General features: G+C 38.1%; 1 protein-coding gene across 3 annotated transcripts; it reads right to left on the bottom strand.

Annotated features, from left to right (window-relative positions):
* Window positions 1-12,853: 12,853 nt before the first annotated feature.
* On the bottom strand, window positions 12,854-17,815 carry LOC113330323 (rhamnogalacturonate lyase B-like). 3 transcript variants are annotated; one of them, XM_026577139.1, is made up of 16 exons: window positions 17,665-17,815; window positions 16,908-17,160; window positions 16,358-16,433; window positions 16,005-16,207; window positions 15,728-15,847; window positions 15,524-15,643; window positions 15,217-15,352; window positions 14,944-15,114; window positions 14,666-14,836; window positions 14,480-14,586; window positions 14,296-14,386; window positions 14,065-14,206; window positions 13,821-13,980; window positions 13,595-13,741; window positions 13,357-13,483; window positions 12,854-13,247 (listed from the first exon to the last, which is right to left on the bottom strand). In XM_026577139.1, the coding sequence occupies exons 1-16, from the start codon at window positions 17,690-17,692 to the stop codon at window positions 13,002-13,004; spliced, it is 2,298 nt and encodes a 765-aa protein (XP_026432924.1). In that variant the 5' UTR covers window positions 17,693-17,815; the 3' UTR covers window positions 12,854-13,001. The 3 variants fall into 3 exon arrangements, with proteins under 3 accessions (XP_026432924.1, XP_026432926.1, XP_026432925.1); XM_026577141.1 differs by lacking the exon at window positions 17,665-17,815 and adding an exon at window positions 17,447-17,518; XM_026577140.1 differs by lacking the exon at window positions 17,665-17,815 and adding an exon at window positions 17,405-17,468.

Genomic DNA, 17,815 nt, shown 5'->3' with positions numbered 1-17,815 from the left:
CTTGCAAAAGAATAGTCAATCCAATTCTCTTCCGAGAAATCTTGAAGAGAGTAATGGGAAGAAGGTTCTGGTTGTTCCTAAACGCACTCAAAAGTGAGTACCAAAGAAAGCCAATGATTCCTTGAGTGTGAAAAGTAATGATCTTTTAGAAAATTCCATGACTATGGAGAAGGAAGTATCCATGATGTTGGAACTTAACAAGTTTTTTGGGAAAATGGAATTGGATGTGAAAGGCTCTAAAAGCGATCTCTTTCATGATAATCCAAAGGTAACTTGTGGTGAGCAAGATATTTTTCACCCCAACACAACTTGATTGTGTTGTAAGTGCATCCTCACCAAGTAATGCCTGCTATGTATACGGTGAGGGAAGCACGAAAAATGGGGCACACAGATTATGTTCGATAAGGCCGTAGAATTCGATTAGATTCTTCTAAAAAGGTATGTCTATAAACTTGAGAAATATTTGTGTTTTTATTTGCTTAGACTACTTATACTGATCCACGTTCCTTGCTTATCGTTCATTTCTACCTAACTTGATCTGTGTTTAAGGTTCTTATATGTTTAGGTTTGAAAATATTAGTTCGGGATATTTGGACTTCATAGTACACCTACCAAGTATGCATGCCATCATTTAAAATCAAAATCCAGTGAGTTTAGTACGCATACCCGTTTGCATACTTCTCCAAGTCATGAAAATTCGTTTGCAAACCCGTATGCATACGTGCACGTAGACTCGATATTCAGTAAACTTCTTTCGGCCGTATATTCTTCGTCCGAACTCGGATTTACCTCATTCTTTTTGCATTCTCTTCCTCATTGAATTCTCTTCAAGATGGATATGAGAAACCTTGAATTTCGATGAGTTAACATTGGTATTTGTCCTGTATCTTGTTTTCGAGTGTTTTGTTCCGTTTCGTCGCACTTGTTCCACTTCTCTTGGACTTGGGCACTTGGATTCTTGGAGTAATAATATTATAATCTAATTTTTAGCTTTTAAAAGAATGTTATTGGTGAATCACAAATAAGGAAGTTCAAGAATGGGCAGTAGTATGCATTGCTCTGGGATTGTTGAATGTTCACAATCATCCTTTGTGAACTATGGTGCATGGTCGTTATTGACTTTGTATGTTCTTCTTTGTTAAGAAAATCTTTTTATACGCCTTTGGGTTTTCACAGAAAGGACTGGCGCTGGGATTAACCTTTTATTAGCACGTAATAGTTAGAGTCATTCCCATACATAGTACCAAAAACTTCCATGAACTCTATTGATGTTGTAGGCGCTACTTGTATCTAGAGAAAAATTTACAACCAATGGAACAAATTTTCCTACATTCATTGGGCCAGGAGTGAGACAATACCTCCCTTTCTAAATACGAACTCTCGCGCGTGGGTCTTGCACGAACGTTGGTATGGAAAGTCTTAGGTCACTAGTTCATTGGCTGATGGATCTCAATCTAGATATCACAAAGATAGAGATCAAGGATTTTATATTCATCGGCAAGCTAGAAAAACCCTTTTAATTTCTTAAGGAAACGGAAAGTTCCACACTTATTACCCAATTAGTTCATTTCTCGGTACAGATAGAGTAGAGGACTTTTCCTAAATAAAATAAGTAGCTCATCGCAGGCTAGAAAGAGGCTCCTTACTCCTCATCCCATGCTTCTCAGTGGGATGCATCTCAACTGGGCATGTATATTTCTAGGCTTTCACAGTTTTGGTTTGTATATTCATAATGATACCATGACCGATCCACCAAAATTTTAACTTCTGGTTCCGGCGAACGAATAATCATTGAGTCCTCCTCTTTCCGGACAACACATACAAAGAGAACCCGATCCCATCCTGTCATTACTAGTCAATTTGGAAGAAGTATAGCTTTGAATCCATAGACCTGGAAACCTACTTCAAAGACGCGCCACTATTCCTGAAAAACTTGTAATCGGGCCTTCTTTTCGCACAATTACGGATACGAAAATAATGGGAAAATTGGATTCGTCACAATAGACTACCGAATGTGCGCTCTCCCGCTGGTCAGCAACTGATTCCCCTTCCTGCTCCTGTTCAAGTTCCCGCGCGGCTTTTGATGGATGTTCTTAGGTTCAGCAACAGTTGAGGCAACTCGAGGATTTACACGAAGTTTAGCCTATATATTTTATGAATATTTATATAATAAAACCGAAGGGTATTGGTTTATTTTTTTATTAAGAATAGAAATCAATCGTTCGAGAAATAGAAATCAATCGTTCGATGTCTGCTCGTTCTTCTCTCTTCAATTCCCAATGAACAACCTATAGACGCTTATGACCTCCCCATCTATGCCTTGCGGTAATGATGCCGCCCGGGAGGGGGTCGGAGCCCATGCTTCAAAATCCGCATGTCGTTAGCTTTACAGTCCCTTTCTCTCTTGTCGAGTACTTCGATGTTAGTTTGGAGTTTACGAGCGTTAGCAAATATCTCGGAAAGACTAGATTAGTGGAGCTCGTTGTTTTGCTGCTTTGCTTCTTGAAGAAGGTATTACGTCTAGGTGCTCACACCCGCTCATTCTTGGTTGGAGAGTTGTGAGAATTCTTAATTCATGCATTGTAGGGAGGGGCTTATGTCACCACAAACAGAGACTAAAGCAGGTGTTGGACTCAAAGCTGGTGTTAAAGATTACAAATTGACTTATTATAATCCTGACTATGAAACCAAGGATACTGATATCTTGGCAGCATTCCGAGTTACTCCTCAACCTGGAGTTCCACCTGAGGAAGTAGGGGCCGCGGTATCTGCCGAATATTCTACTGGTACATGGACGAGAAATCGAATGCCTTTCTCGTATGCGGGAGATGCTTAAGGAAGGTCTTCAAGCTAGATTAGAGAAAGGAGGATCCACTTCTAATAAACGTGATTGACCCAATTCTGAATCATCTTCTGGAATCATATAGCTGTCAAAAGTGAGTGACTGCTTATCCGAACTGTTATAGTACGGATACTCATAAGTACCCGGGTAGCCGAGTCTCTAACACCAACCTATAATATTGAAATGATATACCACAACCCAAGGGCAGGTCCAAGGTCATGGATAATAAAGTAGGTTGGCGAGGAGATAGGGTGCCTAAGAAGGAAAGATCAGTCCCGCCCACCAGAGGCTGGGTTTATTAAAGTCTTAAAAAATAGCTCACTCGGAAGGATCTCATCTCAAAATTATCCATGGTTGTTTATGTCTCTAGCATGACCACTTGATGAAATGTGGAGGGGAGTGGGGTAAATTGCCGATACTACTGGAAGAATTCCTCTTTGGTTGATAGGTATTGTAGCCGGTATTTCGGGATAGCCTCAATCTAGAAAGATTTATCGCGACCGAGAAGGCCCGACCGGAGCTCAACAAGATAGTCGAGTTAGAGAGGCGGTGCACTTGATGCAGGTGCTAGAGACGGATTTATTAAAAGCAAAAGAAAAGAAAGCAGACAAATAAATAGAGGGGGACATAAACCTAGACCTCCAACTAGGTACAAAATAACTACTTAAATCGAAACTGAGGTACCAGCCAACTCAAGTTTAAAGCTTCGAGAAAAAGTGCAGATATTCTTGATGTGTTAGTCGAAGCGCAGTCAGTTCAAGCAGCTAGGCGCGTATTCCACCAGTTGACTGAAAACTTGATTATTGGTGTTTAGTATTAAGTACCCGCCAAGCCTTCCTCCCCCTTTCCAGTTGAATACTGGAAATTCCTCCCGAATCTCGTAAAGCATTTGCACTTGTTCACGTAGGCATCTTGCCAGGAAGTTGGTGGGCTCATCATGAATTAGGTTGGCGGTTACTCGCTAGGAACTAGTGATCTTGAGATGTCTGGTGAAACTGGAGCAAACGGAAAGCCTATTGGATCGTAAAGTCGGAACCTTAGGTGGTTCTCGAAAAAAGATAGCGAAAAAAATAATCCCTAGAGTCGAGACTAAGAGGAATGTATAAACCAATGCTTCCATAGATTAGATCGTGGTTTACAATTATATCTTTCACACCTGTTCATTTGGGATCAGCTCCCAGATAAGATAAAGAAATCTGTCTCTCTATTGAAGAAGGTCTCTCTTCCTCTAGTGTAGTCTAAGGGCAAGCCTACTAATGCTCATTTTTTTCTAAGTTAAGTCTTTGTAGCACTCGTTTCACGTGCAGAAAATGTTTCCCGCATTCCAACGTTTCTTATATTCCATGTTAGGGACTAGACCTAAGATTGGAAGTAACGGATACATAAACAGACTGCTCAAGCACCCTTTTTTCTATTATAGCAGACAGAATTACATTGGTTTAAGTTGTGACTCCTCGATACATCTTGATTCTATCTAACACATATCGAGATTTCACCCAAGATTGGGTATCTCTACCGGGTGTTCTACCTATGGCTTCAGGTGGTATTCACGTTTGGCATATGCCTGCTCTAACCTAGATCTTTGGAGATGACTCTGTACTACAGTTTGAAGTAAAGCCCTGAACGGTAACCGGTCAGCGGGCTACGGCTAGGCCCGGTTTTTTAATTCTCTATAATATGCCGAGTAACAGGTTCATCCTACCTTCCCTGTTCTGTAACTTCTAGCGGATTATCTGACATTTATATCACTTGATGAAAGAGCCCAATGCAAAAAAAATACATTCCCAATCCATTGCTTGATGTGCAGTGACAGTACCAATATCCACTAAGCGTCTCTATTTCTGCAAATATGTCACGTCTTTCTATTTATGGTTCCTATGGAGCTGCAGGCTCAAAATTGCTAAATTCGAGGCCACTATCTAAGGCGAACTCGTAGATCAATAACACAATGCATAGTCAACGCACAGTCTCAATTTTTCAACTTGAAGCACCAGGAAGGCGAAACCAAGGCCCCAAAAGAACAACAACCCACAGCTCCTAACTGAACCTAGGAAGGGGATCGAAGCTTTCTAACCTCGTATATCTAGCAAGAATGCAAATACTGATTTTATCTCTCAAGCGAGGCCAGGGGCCCATACTTACTATTATATACGCCCAATCCCATTCTGACTTCGATAGGTGGAATCGTCTCACGCCATATGTACTGAGAATATTCGGGAGACGTGTCCGTAGACAAAAGCAAATATCGACAGCCAGGTTGAACGAGAGATTCAGTACGGTTTCCTTAGATATCTTACAACTAGAATTCCACCTTTTTCCGATCCGGTTCCTCCACCACCGCGAACCCCAGTTAGAGTCAGGCATTATACACTTTTTCGAAAAGAATCTTCTAGAAAAATTCATAGAATTAGAAGAACTTTTCTTTTTGGACGAAATTATAAAGGAGTACCCGGAGACACATATACAAAAGCACCGTATAGAAATCCACAAAGAAACGATACAATTGGTCAAGATGTTAATTCAAGAATACGACCGATACGATTGATTAGACTGTGCGCTTCTCTTGGCTGAACAGCCTGCATTAATTCCTTGGTCATGGTGTTTAGTTAGTTAGTGAACAAAGTCGAGAGTTTCATGCAACTTGCTGAAAGAAGACTGATTCTTATTCTACGATAAAAGATGATGAATGATCAACGCGTCCGTTTCCTTAAGAAATTAAAAGGGTTTTTCTAGCTTGCCGATGAATATAAAGAAGGTTATTCCAGACGTGGGTCGCCATATCTAATATCTCACTTAGTCATCTCTGCCTCGCTGCGGGTCAGCACCTCCGAAATAAACGGAAGACTTCATTCAGTGACTCTGTGATCGCCCCGCCAAGCATGAGGGAATGCTAGACGTTTGGTAATTTCTCCTCCGACCAGGACGAAAGACCCCATTGAAGCGGTTAATCCCATGCATATTATATGTACATCTGGTTGTACAAATTGCATAGTATCATACATATCTATTCCGGGTGTTACCCACCCACCGGGGGAGGAAAGGATTGGACTGATCTTGTGGTGCGAGGTTCTCTTCCTTCTTTATGCCTTTCATGTTCACCTTGCTTGAGGATTCTTCCTAAGGTTCCGTCTCATTTATCTTAATTTGAGTGGGTCTTTATCTTTTTCAGAGCCGTTAGTCTCTCTGCTCGTGGCATTGAGTTCTCATCTCGATCTCCGTGGACCTGGATTACCTGGTAAAGAAAGTACTCCTTCAAATGGGTCAGGTCTGTCATATCTATCAGATCGACTATTTGGCCTTTTTAGTTGGGCAGGAATTGGTGAAAGTGGAGAAACTACTATGTTGGGTCTTTAAGATAATGGATAAAGGGGGATGAGCAGAGCGTTGAGTAGACTATCGATCCCAGGCTCGATCAACTAACCACAGACTGAGCCCTTCTGGGATAAACTATATCACCTCCGCTTCCTCCTTCATTTTCTTGTTGATTTATTGCTACTTCCATTTCAAGGACTTCTATTATTGCTTCCCTGGCTATCCGGGTCCAAGGGATGGAAGGGCAGAGGCCTTTGGTGTCCCCTCCAGTCAAGAATTGGGGCCTCACAATCACCATTCAATATAATAAATATGCTTTTATCTCATGCCTTTATTCGTTCATGGTTCGATATTCTGGTGTCCTAGGCGTAGAGGAACCACACCAATCCATCCCGAACTTGGTGGTTAAACTCTACTGCGGTGACGATACAGTAGGGGAGTTCCTTCGGAAAAATAGCTCGGATTCACGAGAATGACCTGTCATCTTAGAAGGGATGAAATTAATTGGAGTCGGTGCACGATCAACAAGAATTTGGTTTTTATTAACTTTATGTGTGTGTTAATAAATACGTGGACCTAAAAATTCATTTCAGACAATTGAACCTTCTCGAATTGTTTCTTTTATTGATAGACAGAAGAATCATGGTATCCATTTCCGTGTACTAGCGAAAGCATTACGTATGTCTGGTGGAGATCATATTCACTCTGGTACCGTAGTAGGTAAGCAAAGAAGTAAACATTTATCGTAATAAAGGCGCCCCCTTATGTATGGGACTTGTGTAGATCCTATTTCAATGGGAACTTGATGAGTCGATCCGCCTACACGTCTTGCTTTTACTGCTATACCGGGAGTTACTCCACGTATTGCTTGACGTAAAACGGTGTCTCTATTCGTGAACGTTCTCTCGCAGGCTCTTTCCCTGTGTCAGCAAGGGGCGTGACTTCTTGTTCTCTGCTTTCTCAGGTTCTCTTTCTGACCCTGAGGCATCTGATTCGCCATCACATCTGCTTTCGCTGCTCTTGCTCCGCGGCGATACGGACTCGACAGTACTGATTCGTATGGAATTAGCACGACCCGGTGATCAAATTCTGGGTGGAAATCATCAACTCTATAATGTTTTAATTATGGCTCACGCTTTTTTATGGTTATGCCGGCGATGATAGGTGGTCTCCTAGGTATTCTCTTATCTTAACAAGGAAGTATGCCTTGGGGAATCTTCTTTAGCTTGGTTGGTCTATGCACATCTTCCTCACATTGTCAGGGTAAATAAAATAGAAACCAGATAAAATCGTATATCGAAACGACTTCTGGCATCATCGGAAGGATTGGAACCACATTCGTAGGACGACAATTTTTCTGGATAGGTCGAACTATTGGAAGCAAATAGAAAAGGAATAAGCGGGGAAGCAGACAGATCGAAGCGGGGCAAAGTTCCTTTTATGAATCGTCGTTGCGGATCTTTATAAGATCTTATCTCGTGGGCGTTAGCGGACGTTTTTCATTCTTCACCCGGTCGGAAACGCTACTGAGGACCGTAACCGGTTTGGTAGTTATCCTTTGTGTAAACCCGGGCGAAAAAGATTGATTCTACCCTCTAAGGACAAATCTTCTTATATGTGCATTACGAGTTTGTCTTGATGCCTAAGAAACTTCTTATGAGAATGTATTCTTGTTTTGAGAAGGATTACTAGAGTTTGTAATAGCCATTATTATGAGTACACATAGCTATGTCCAACGTTTTCATCTTCAATGTTTTTAGATTTATTTATTTAAATTCTAAAGTTGTTTGGAAGATGATTTTTGCAGTATGAATCTTTCTTGGTTTTATATATTGCAATTTGTTATGGGATATGTATGTTTGCGTCTGTGAACTATGATTGTCCCATACTTTGTCAAAAGTTATCTCTTTCATATGTCGATATGCATGTATTGATAAAAGATCGATGAACTTTTGACAAACAAAAATTGAACATATTGTGTCATTATGTAAATAATTGATGGAAGATGAGATGAATTTTTGTTTACAAAGATTATGTCTATTATATGTCGATATGCAAATAGTGATAAAAATAGAATGAATCTTTGTCTATTCCGCAGTATTGATCTTTCTTGATCCATATTTTATGTAAATATTGTGTGGCTCCGTAAGTTCTCTTATGTGAGAATTTCCAACTAGATTAATCATGATTATTTTGTGGTTAATTTGGTTGAGTATTCCAATTAAATTATTCATGGGTTCTCTTGTGGTTAGTTTAGTTGAGAATTTTTGGATACAAAATCATTTCCTTTGTGATTTTTTGTGTCCAAAGAAATCCTTCTTTTCTTGTAAAAAGTAAGGTCGCTCTTGTTGTTCTTTCGGGAATGACATTTTATGGGGGAGAGTTCTTTTTGAACTTGTGCTTAATTGCCAAATATTTGTGGGGGAGTGCGGCTGTGGAATACTATAGGGGTTATCTTGTATCTTTATAAACTCCTTGATGAATGCATTTAGTTTCGGCTTTATGATGGTATTCTCTTTTGGTCATGAAGTATCTCTATGAAAATTTCATGAGGATCCCACTAGTTTTCATACCTTTGCCAATTTATATTGACAAAAGGGGGGAGAATTAATGTATAGTGAGATACTACAAATACATATGGTTTACGGATCATTATATAAGGGGGAGTGATTTTCATGTCGAGATGAAGTATTGACTAAGGGGGAGTGGAGTTGTGATACAATTGAACTTTGATGTTGTGTAATAATACTATGACACTGTATAACAATGATTGAGAGAATTTATTTTCTCATTTTTATCGCTATGGATCTTCAACAACTATGATGCTGAACTTACAACCTTTAGGATCATGGAGTACTTTGAAGTGACGAAGATTTCGAGTCGCGTTGAAGATGCTAAGGAGATCAAGCATTTGGATGAGAAGCTACAATTTTTATTTATTTTGTAATCCATATATATTGATAGTTTTGTCACTAAAATTGACAAAGGGGGAGATTGTTAGAGCACTGCTCAGTCGAATTCGCATGTGTTGCTATCTCAAGCATGTTTGTCAATGTTAGTGATCAAAACTATAAGTCTTGATTTCTAGCCTATTTATAGATGTCTCGGACTAGGACATAGTTTATGTAGTTGAGCTCAGACTTCGCGGCGTTTATCACTTGAAGACGAAGAACTACTAAGGAGAGCTTGTGGAACTTCATCGACAAAAGGTATGTGGAGACTTAAACTCATCTATCACTTGGAAAGTCTATTTCTACTTTATCTCCTATATTGAGACATAAGTCGTGTTACGATATAGTTTTCTCTATACACATTTGAGATTTCGAGCTGAATATATCTCGCTTACATATTTCTCGAAATATGTGTTGATAATCTTTCGCTTTGACCAAGTTCATCTCATGTCATGAGAAAATTACCGAGTAACATCTTACATGGTTTGTGTAATACAATCATTTGGTGTAAGACTTGGGATGTTTTGATAATGATTATTTCAATATCTTGAAAATTGCTTTGATGTTAATAGTGTGTGAAAACGGCTATTGTCATTATAGAAGAATATTTCAATGATTTAAATAAAGAGTTTAGAATGTTGTAACCATCTTTGGATATAAGCATAGTGTGTTCGGACATTAGTGTGTAAGTCCAAAACTGGGAGCCTAATGTATGCATACTTGTGTGTATACAAAAAGGTTGTAGGAGACTGGGTAAGTATGCATACCCGTACGATACTGGCGGAAGGTCACGTCCGTGAATTTATGCTGAGTTTGAAAACCAAAACCAAACTCATCCGGTTACCTAAAGTACGCGTACCCGTACGCATACTAGCGGAAGTTCATGCCCGTGAATTTCTGATGAGTTTGAAAACTAAAACAAACTCAAATCCGGTTACTTAAGTACGCATACTTAAGTAGGTTACTTTCTAAAATCCGTTGTACATGAACCTAAAACATTTACCAATAAGGAATGCAATCTTTGCAAACCGTGGCTATAATGTTCATGTATTGATTCGAGTGAATCAAACCTATTTTTCTTCAATTGTGTTCTTGTATAAATCCATGATAATATAGCAATTGCACAACTCTTTAATTAGTTTTATTTGAGTCATTTGAGCTAGTTATGGTTAAGATGAATAAGGTTGATATGAGAGTAATCATATGTCTAACCTCGGTTAACTATTTATGAACCAACATGGTGTACACGTTTGGGTACGGTTACATAAACCTAAATGAGGGTACATTTCATTTGTGTGTAACAAGCTAAGTTCGATCTAACGGTTGAAAGATATTAGCTTGGTTGAATCAGGTTTTTCATCTAACGGTGATTATTGAATGCTTTGTTACCAAGGTAACTTGGATCGCAAACCCTGATTTGAAAACTATATAAAGAAGAACTCTAACAAATGGGAAACTTAGTCCCTACACCTCCTGTGTGTTACAAGTTGCATAACTAGAGTCGATTATCCTTTAACCTTAGGTTTCTTCTCGAGACCCTGTAGGTTAACGACTTGAAGACTTCATTGGGATTATGAAGCGAGACCCAACTATTCTCTTTGTAGTTGCGTGATCTGATCTTGTTGTTTCTATCGCGATTGAGTGCATTGTAAAATTGGCTTGAGATTTATATCTCCGATAGGCAAGATAGAAAAGTAGTCACAAACACCTTCGTCTCATCGTTTGTGGTTCCACAATAACTTGTTTCGCTAGTCGATTAAGTTTATTATGAGGTGATTGATAATACTAGGCTGTTTTTCGGGAATATAAGTCTGGTTTATCAATTGGTTCCTGTTCACCTTGATTTATCAAAAGACGGAACAAAAACTATTTCTGTGAGAGACATATTTATTCAATCATATAGACTTTTCTATGTGAGACATATTTGTTTATCAAGTCTTTGACTTTGGGTTGTAACAACTCTTAGTTGTGGGTGAGATCAGCTAAGGGAATCAAGTGCGTAGTATCCTGCTGGGATCAGATACGTAAGAAGCGCAGCTGTACCTTGAATCAGTGTGAGATTGATTAGGGTTCAACTACAGTCCAGTCTGAAGTTAATTGGTAGTAGGCTAGTGTTTGTAACGGCTTAATACAGTGTGGTGTTCAATCTGGACTAGGTCTCAGGGCTTTTCTGCATTTGCAGTTTCCTCGTTAACAAAATTCTGGTGTCTGTCTTATTTCTTTTCCGTATTATATTTGGTTATATAATTGAAATATCACAGGTTGTGCGTTAAGATCAATCAATTAGAATATCCAACCTTTGGTTGTTGATTTACATTGATTGACACTTGAACATTGGTCTTTGGTACCGTTCAAGTAATTCCTCTTATATTCAATCAGGCTCGCAGATTTTTATTTGCTGATTGCGGATTGAATTAAAAGTTAGAGATATTAAACTCTTTGATATACTTTATTCTAGATTGAGTCTGACTGTCTAGTTGATTCTCTAGAAAGTGTATTAGAGTAAGTCCTCTCAGATTGCCAAACGAATTGTTGGGTGTGGTTGTTAGACCCCCACACTTTCATATCCAATACACAATCAAGTAACGGGTTACATAGATTATGTTGATATCACATTTACGAAGTTCAAAATATAAACGTTATACTTCGTAACCAAATATTCTTCCTTGATACTTTGATCATAATAAAATGACCAAGTCTAATACTAGAGAATTAAATATAACCCCGCGTATTATGTTTTCAATCTTAAACGACTTGAAAGGAACGATAGGAATGGAAACAAGTTTCTCTTCGTTGTAGTCGATACGTCTTCACAATCTTCAGGTCTTCAGAGTAATACTCATATGTCTCAACATTCTTAGACTTTCTAGTCTAACTTAAACGAAATTGTCTCTAATATATTTAACCAGGCGAATCTAAACTAAAATATGGCAACCAAACTTGACATACCAATGCTTGGTGGGTTCAACCGAGCAATGCTCCAACACGGTTGATTCGTTTAATCTGTTATCCTTTGTTTGGTTATGTCTTCGTAGATTCTAGGTATCAAAATGTGGCTTGTTAGAATACGTAAATATCATTGTGTACTATCAAAACTCTTTTTAATTACCAAAAAAAAAAAGAATCATAAAATAAAATAGAATTTAATTTTTGTTGTACTTAAATGTACAATATAGAAGGTCCTCCCAAAAGAAGGTAATCATACCATCGAAAAGTACCGGCATTACTAAAGAAAATGAAGGTTGAAACTTGCAAACGTATTTCGAAACACACTCCACTATTTTAGTACTGGCCGTGCTAGTATTTGAGAGATGTGATCGTTGGAATGACCACTTTACCACTGTCATACGATTGCACATATCCACTCAGAAGGTAACCATGTGGCAGAAAACCTTCCAAAAAAACTAATAAGGACAGTTTCGGACGATTTTCATGTTTGATTGAATAAAATAATTTTATATAAAATTTTTGGTTAGTAACTTAGCAACAAGCTGAGCAAAATATATTTTTTATTAATAAACTCCGTCATGTTCCAAGAAAATAGAAAAAGGTTGGAATTAAAAATTTTGTTTGACAACTTTTTTTTCCACAGTTACTATAAACTCAAAAAACTTAATCTCCTCAGAATTAGGAACAAAAACCTTACTTAATATCATCAGTTAAATTTTTTTTTACTGTAAACTGAAGAAACTTAATATCATCGGTTAATGGTAAAACAGAAACCTTTTCCCATGTTAAAAGAAAAAGAGGTAAGCAAATATTGTAATGTAGGTTATAGTGAAGGTCCTAAATTCCTAATAGAGTAAGTGAGCATAATGTTTTGATTTGCTATTCCTTATTATTTGAAATTACAGAAGTATGATATAATAAAATTAAATAGAATGAGTTTGTTGTAATCAAATGTACAACATTGAAGGTCCTTCTAACCGAATGTAATCGTACATAATTGCTCGAAAAGCACTGTTATTTCTTGCTTGAGTCAAAAATATGGTATTTTGTCCTTGCACTAATCGAGAACTTGATACGTTTACGTGAAATAACGAGTACAATCCATGAATTCCATGCCTAGCTACAGCGTTATCCCTCCCGATCATGTGAGTTGTGAAGTGCGGGACGTGGTCATTTTCATTGTTGATACGAACCTTGATGGACACCAAGAAAGAGAGGAAGAGGTTTTTTAAACAAAATTCTTGGAATGTAGTAGTTCAGCATAACTAAACTCGTTAGGACTAATAGGGCATATTTTGGTACCTGTAATTCTGCATAAGTTGCAGATGCAAGAGCCACCCATAACGTATATGTCCCGGTCTGGTCCACATTTACAAGGTCAAATTTTATCTTCCATGTTGTTTTTTTAAATTCTTTGGCTCCTATCCTTCTGCAAATTCAAAAATCACAATGCCAGTATTATAAAACACAATTGAGAATCTAAAATAAATGCTAGGATGGCTTAATAAGGCAAACAAGAACGTAGACTTGGGTTTCAAACCTTGGGACTTGTGCGTAGAACCAGTCTTTCGAGTAGTCATTTAAGCCGATGGTGTAGACAAGATCTTCATGTGGATACATCTCCGCATACCTCTTCCACAGTCCGTATTGCCTAAACTTATCCACTGAACTCAATATTTTCCCTTCTCTGCATAAAATTGTTTTACAACGATTAGTCCCAGTCCCAATGAACAATATAGAGAAAAACAAAGATTACCTGCTTATACCTGTCAGTCCGGTGATCTACATATAATCTGTTGATATATCTTGGATCAGGGTTAGGTATAAAGAACTCTGCGGCGGAACGGTCAGGGAAGCCAATCTCCCAAATTGTAGGTCCATCTCTTGGGGGATCAAAAATAAGAACACCCAAATTGATATCACTTCCTAATATAATGGTAAATCGCATTTGAGTTAGGAAGTGGTACATTAAGACATTTGCCATGAAGTGACTGAGAAATGAGATTAAACCTGGAAGGATGGTAAGATTGACATTATATCTGTAATCACCGATAAAACCTGGAACCCATGCAAAAAGATTATAATCTCCTTTGCGCACATTTCTTATAGAAAATGTTCCATTTGCATCTGCATTTGTCCAAAACTGGTAACCCTGTACCAGATTTTCACAAGTTAATTTCATTTTTCATCCGCTTCGTTCAGTATACTACATATGAGGTCGTACGAGGTCATGATCATCACCTTGGTTTCATTTTGCCATGAACCGGCATTTCCCAAGGGTGCTAAGCCTACATAGGCAGAGCTTGCGTAAAAATACTCTTTATTGCTGTACCTGAACAGAAATACAAAAGAATGTCAATTGATATCGAATATATGGAAGAAAACAGTAATGTAAAAAGAGGGGAACGAGAATCAATTGGAGTACCTATTATGAACCACTAATTTACCACTTACTGCCCCGCGTTGATCTGACTTAAGGTAGTCCTCTGAAGCTGGGAAATTGTATGGCCAATTTTCAACTTCCACTATCATCTAATTTTGAAATTTAAGCAAATTGGTTAGCTTCTTAAACTGAAAGTATATCTGGAAGGAATCGCAGAAAATGACGAACCTGGTGTTTTGCATCTTCCCAGAGTTCTTGGTAAGGATTATTGAGCTTGCCATCAAGGGAAACAGCCGAGTTAAGGTATATTAGTACCGGACCAAAAACTTTCTTCCATGGCTCCCCTTCTTCAAATCTCAGCTCTAAAGCTTCTCCAGCATAGTGACTACTCACAAACATCTGAGTTCATATAATTCCCACATGATAAAAATGCTTAAGTAACCAAGGAGGCAAGGACTACCAAGAGACACTTCAAAGTTCATATGAGATGGTCAGGTTTTGCTTACAGCGAGTGCTGTAGGCCCAACGTGAGATGTTAGATCCTGCTTCAGAGGGCCACCAGTACGGAATTCATCACTAGGTGTGATAACCCAGAATCCAACGCTATGATCAGAGCTTATCCAACCATGGACCCTGTTGTCTTTGTTTTCGCAAGAATACTGGTACTTATCATCCACCTGCACAATCCATTAAGAATAAATCTTCTGGATTGCATGATACTGGCCAACTTTCTGAGCAAGGACTGACTAGTTCAAAGTATGGATTGTAAGTTCACTTACTTCTCCTTTAAACAAAGGATTCGTTGGATTTGTTAAGAGAACAGCTTCAGGGTAAGCTAGCTGATGACCCGATGACCGGTCTTGTACTGTTGGCATTAGTCTTTGCCTAGCATCTGATACGGCCATGTAGTTAAACCTATATGTACACAAAGCACCAATAATTCAGAATCAGCAAGACTGCAATGCAAAGCATAAACTTTGAGTTTGACACTATATAACAGTTTTTGTGCCACTGCCAGCTGCGGAGCCTAATGCAATTCCATTTAGACCTCGTAGTTTTAGCCAAATGGATTGTGATTAATCTTACTTGTCATTACTAAGCTTGAATGCAATCCTTGTTTCGGTAAGGTTAGAAACAGGCCAACCCTCTAATCTTTCATAAATGCCGTACGAGTAAAAGCCCGAACAACCTCGCAACATTCCAAACCTGCATTTTCGTAAAAATTTGATGTTATTTTTAGAGATTCTGGATGTATACGAGAGTCATGAGGTTCTCCAAATATCGTAGTACCTTTTGTCAATGTTCATTGGGTAGTATTTCCCCTGCATACTTGGGTCCCATGATCTAAGGAATGACAGCTCTACCTGGTTTTCATCTTCTGTTATCACTCTGAACTCTGTGCCTTTTATCCTGCACCAATCGCGAGTATAAAATTACAAGTCAAGATATATAAAAGAAAACGACCGTCATCAACCAATATCATAAAGCTAGCTTGTATCTTAAGCTCTGTACTAGTAAATATGAACAAATTGGAAAAGCTTGACAATGGTTATAATAGAGAACAAACCTGTCATAGTCTTCATGTTTAGATTCTTTTTTTTTTTTATAAGAATCATGTCTAGGTACATCGAAATTAAGATCCCAGTAGCCTCTGTTATCAGGATTATTTCTAGTTTCAAGTACATTATCGATTCCATTGTAGCTTATTCCAGTTACATGCCCTTCTGGCTTTGACAATGTGATTTGAACTATCCCATTATCTATAATAACCTGCACGTATTTTGCAATCATTTTAACCATCCATTGCGAATTATGGATACCCACATCCCATCTTATTTCATAATGATCACGCATATACACGAAACTTTTAAAGAAAAAATTACTCAAGTATATGAGCGAAGGATTATCGAAAATTCATACATAGCCGTGTTGTATAATTAGTTGTACAGGAATATGGGAAGACGATGCTACGCCACCACAACCTTCAAAAACTACCCTGCAATTATCAATCAACAGAAATGAAAGTAAGAAGCTAAAGCTTCGGGGTGGTCACAATTTTAATTTGTTCACTAGAATTTTTGGTCAAATGCTTACGAAATATGCTGCAACAAGATCACCAAAATTTCTCTGGCAGAGTCAATATTAAGACCAAATTTCCCATTTAAACACCTTGGGGTTTAAACGTATGGGCTTATTTCAGCCGACAAGGGTATGGCCCAATATTATACAGTTATGTTAGTTATACGGAGTCTAATCAATCAATCAGACACAATGACTCATTGAGTCTGTCTTAGATTAGATGATGATTTCTGGACCGGATTTACGGAGTCGGACAAACTACATGTCTAAGTCAATCTGACTGGTGATATTCATTTCAGCTGAAAGAAAAAGATACGAGATGTTGTGCATGTTGAAGTGAATAGATTTAAACGTTTACACCAAAACTAAACAACGACATGCGATTAAGTACCTCTTCTCATCAATTTTATCTTCTGATGTAGTCACTGAAGGACTTCCTTCGAATGTTGATTCGTCGACGTCGATCGTTATTTGATGACTTACAGGAAACGTAGTTAGCAGAAGGGAGATAACGAAAAGAAACAAAAACCGCCATGAAATGAAGGTCTGCTGATTTCTTCTTGTCATGGTTGGTGATGATGGTGATGATGATGATGATGATGATGATGGTATAGTAATATTCCAGCACACTGCATGAATTTTCTCTGCAACATTCAGAACAAAAAGATTAAGTAGCTAGAATTTCAACTCCTATTTTTCTTGTTTTCTCCTTCTAGCTAATTGTGAAAACATATATGGGAAAGGGCCTAGTAATTAAAGTTGTCCATATGTTTTTGTAATTTTCCAATAAAAATGATCTAATTCATAAAGTTGATCAAAATGTTTAAGGAAAAAGAAAAAGAAAAAGCAGAAAAGAAAAGAAAAGAAAAAAAAGTTAGATTACCATACATTAAGATAGAGCCATTAAAATGTTTAATGAATGGTTTATACCTGGTTAACTGATTTGGGAAAGAAAGATAACAGAAGGTTGAAATATTAGGGTTTACATTTGGCCAATAAGGAGGAGGTAGATAACAAGCCATTGCTTCGGGTAGGAGAAGTCAATTAAGAAGCTAAAAGAGAGAGATGTTTCCAAAGTCCAAAGTCCTTGGTTAATAGGGAAAGAGAAGAATGGAAAGAACCTATTAATTGCATAAAAGAGAAGTTACCTTTGGCTTTGAAGGTACAATGGTTCATTTTTCAAACTTTATGTTCCCTATGTTACTTTGTAACATGAGATTCTTGATTTTCCTCTCTAACCTTGCGCACAAGCTAGGCTAGAGATCGAATGCATTCCATTGGGATCCCTTTTTTCTATTT

This window comes from Papaver somniferum, unplaced genomic scaffold (assembly GCF_003573695.1).
Source record: "Papaver somniferum cultivar HN1 unplaced genomic scaffold, ASM357369v1 unplaced-scaffold_118, whole genome shotgun sequence".
Lineage (NCBI taxonomy): Eukaryota > Viridiplantae > Streptophyta > Magnoliopsida > Ranunculales > Papaveraceae > Papaver > Papaver somniferum.
The sequence above is the reverse complement of the archived record's forward strand: the minus strand, read 5'-3'. Positions and strand labels throughout refer to the sequence as shown.

Excerpts from the sequence above, each read along its gene's own strand:
- LOC113330323 (XM_026577139.1), bottom strand. The coding sequence starts at position 17,692 with ATGAACCATTGTACCTTCAAAGCCAAAG. Across the intron at positions 17,161-17,664 it reads TTGTACCTTCAAAGCCAAAG|AGAAAATTCATGCAGTGTGC; the intron begins GTAACTTCTCTT and ends TGAATGTTGCAG. Across the intron at positions 14,387-14,479 it reads AAATTAGTGGTTCATAATAG|GTACAGCAATAAAGAGTATT; the intron begins GTACTCCAATTG and ends ATTTCTGTTCAG.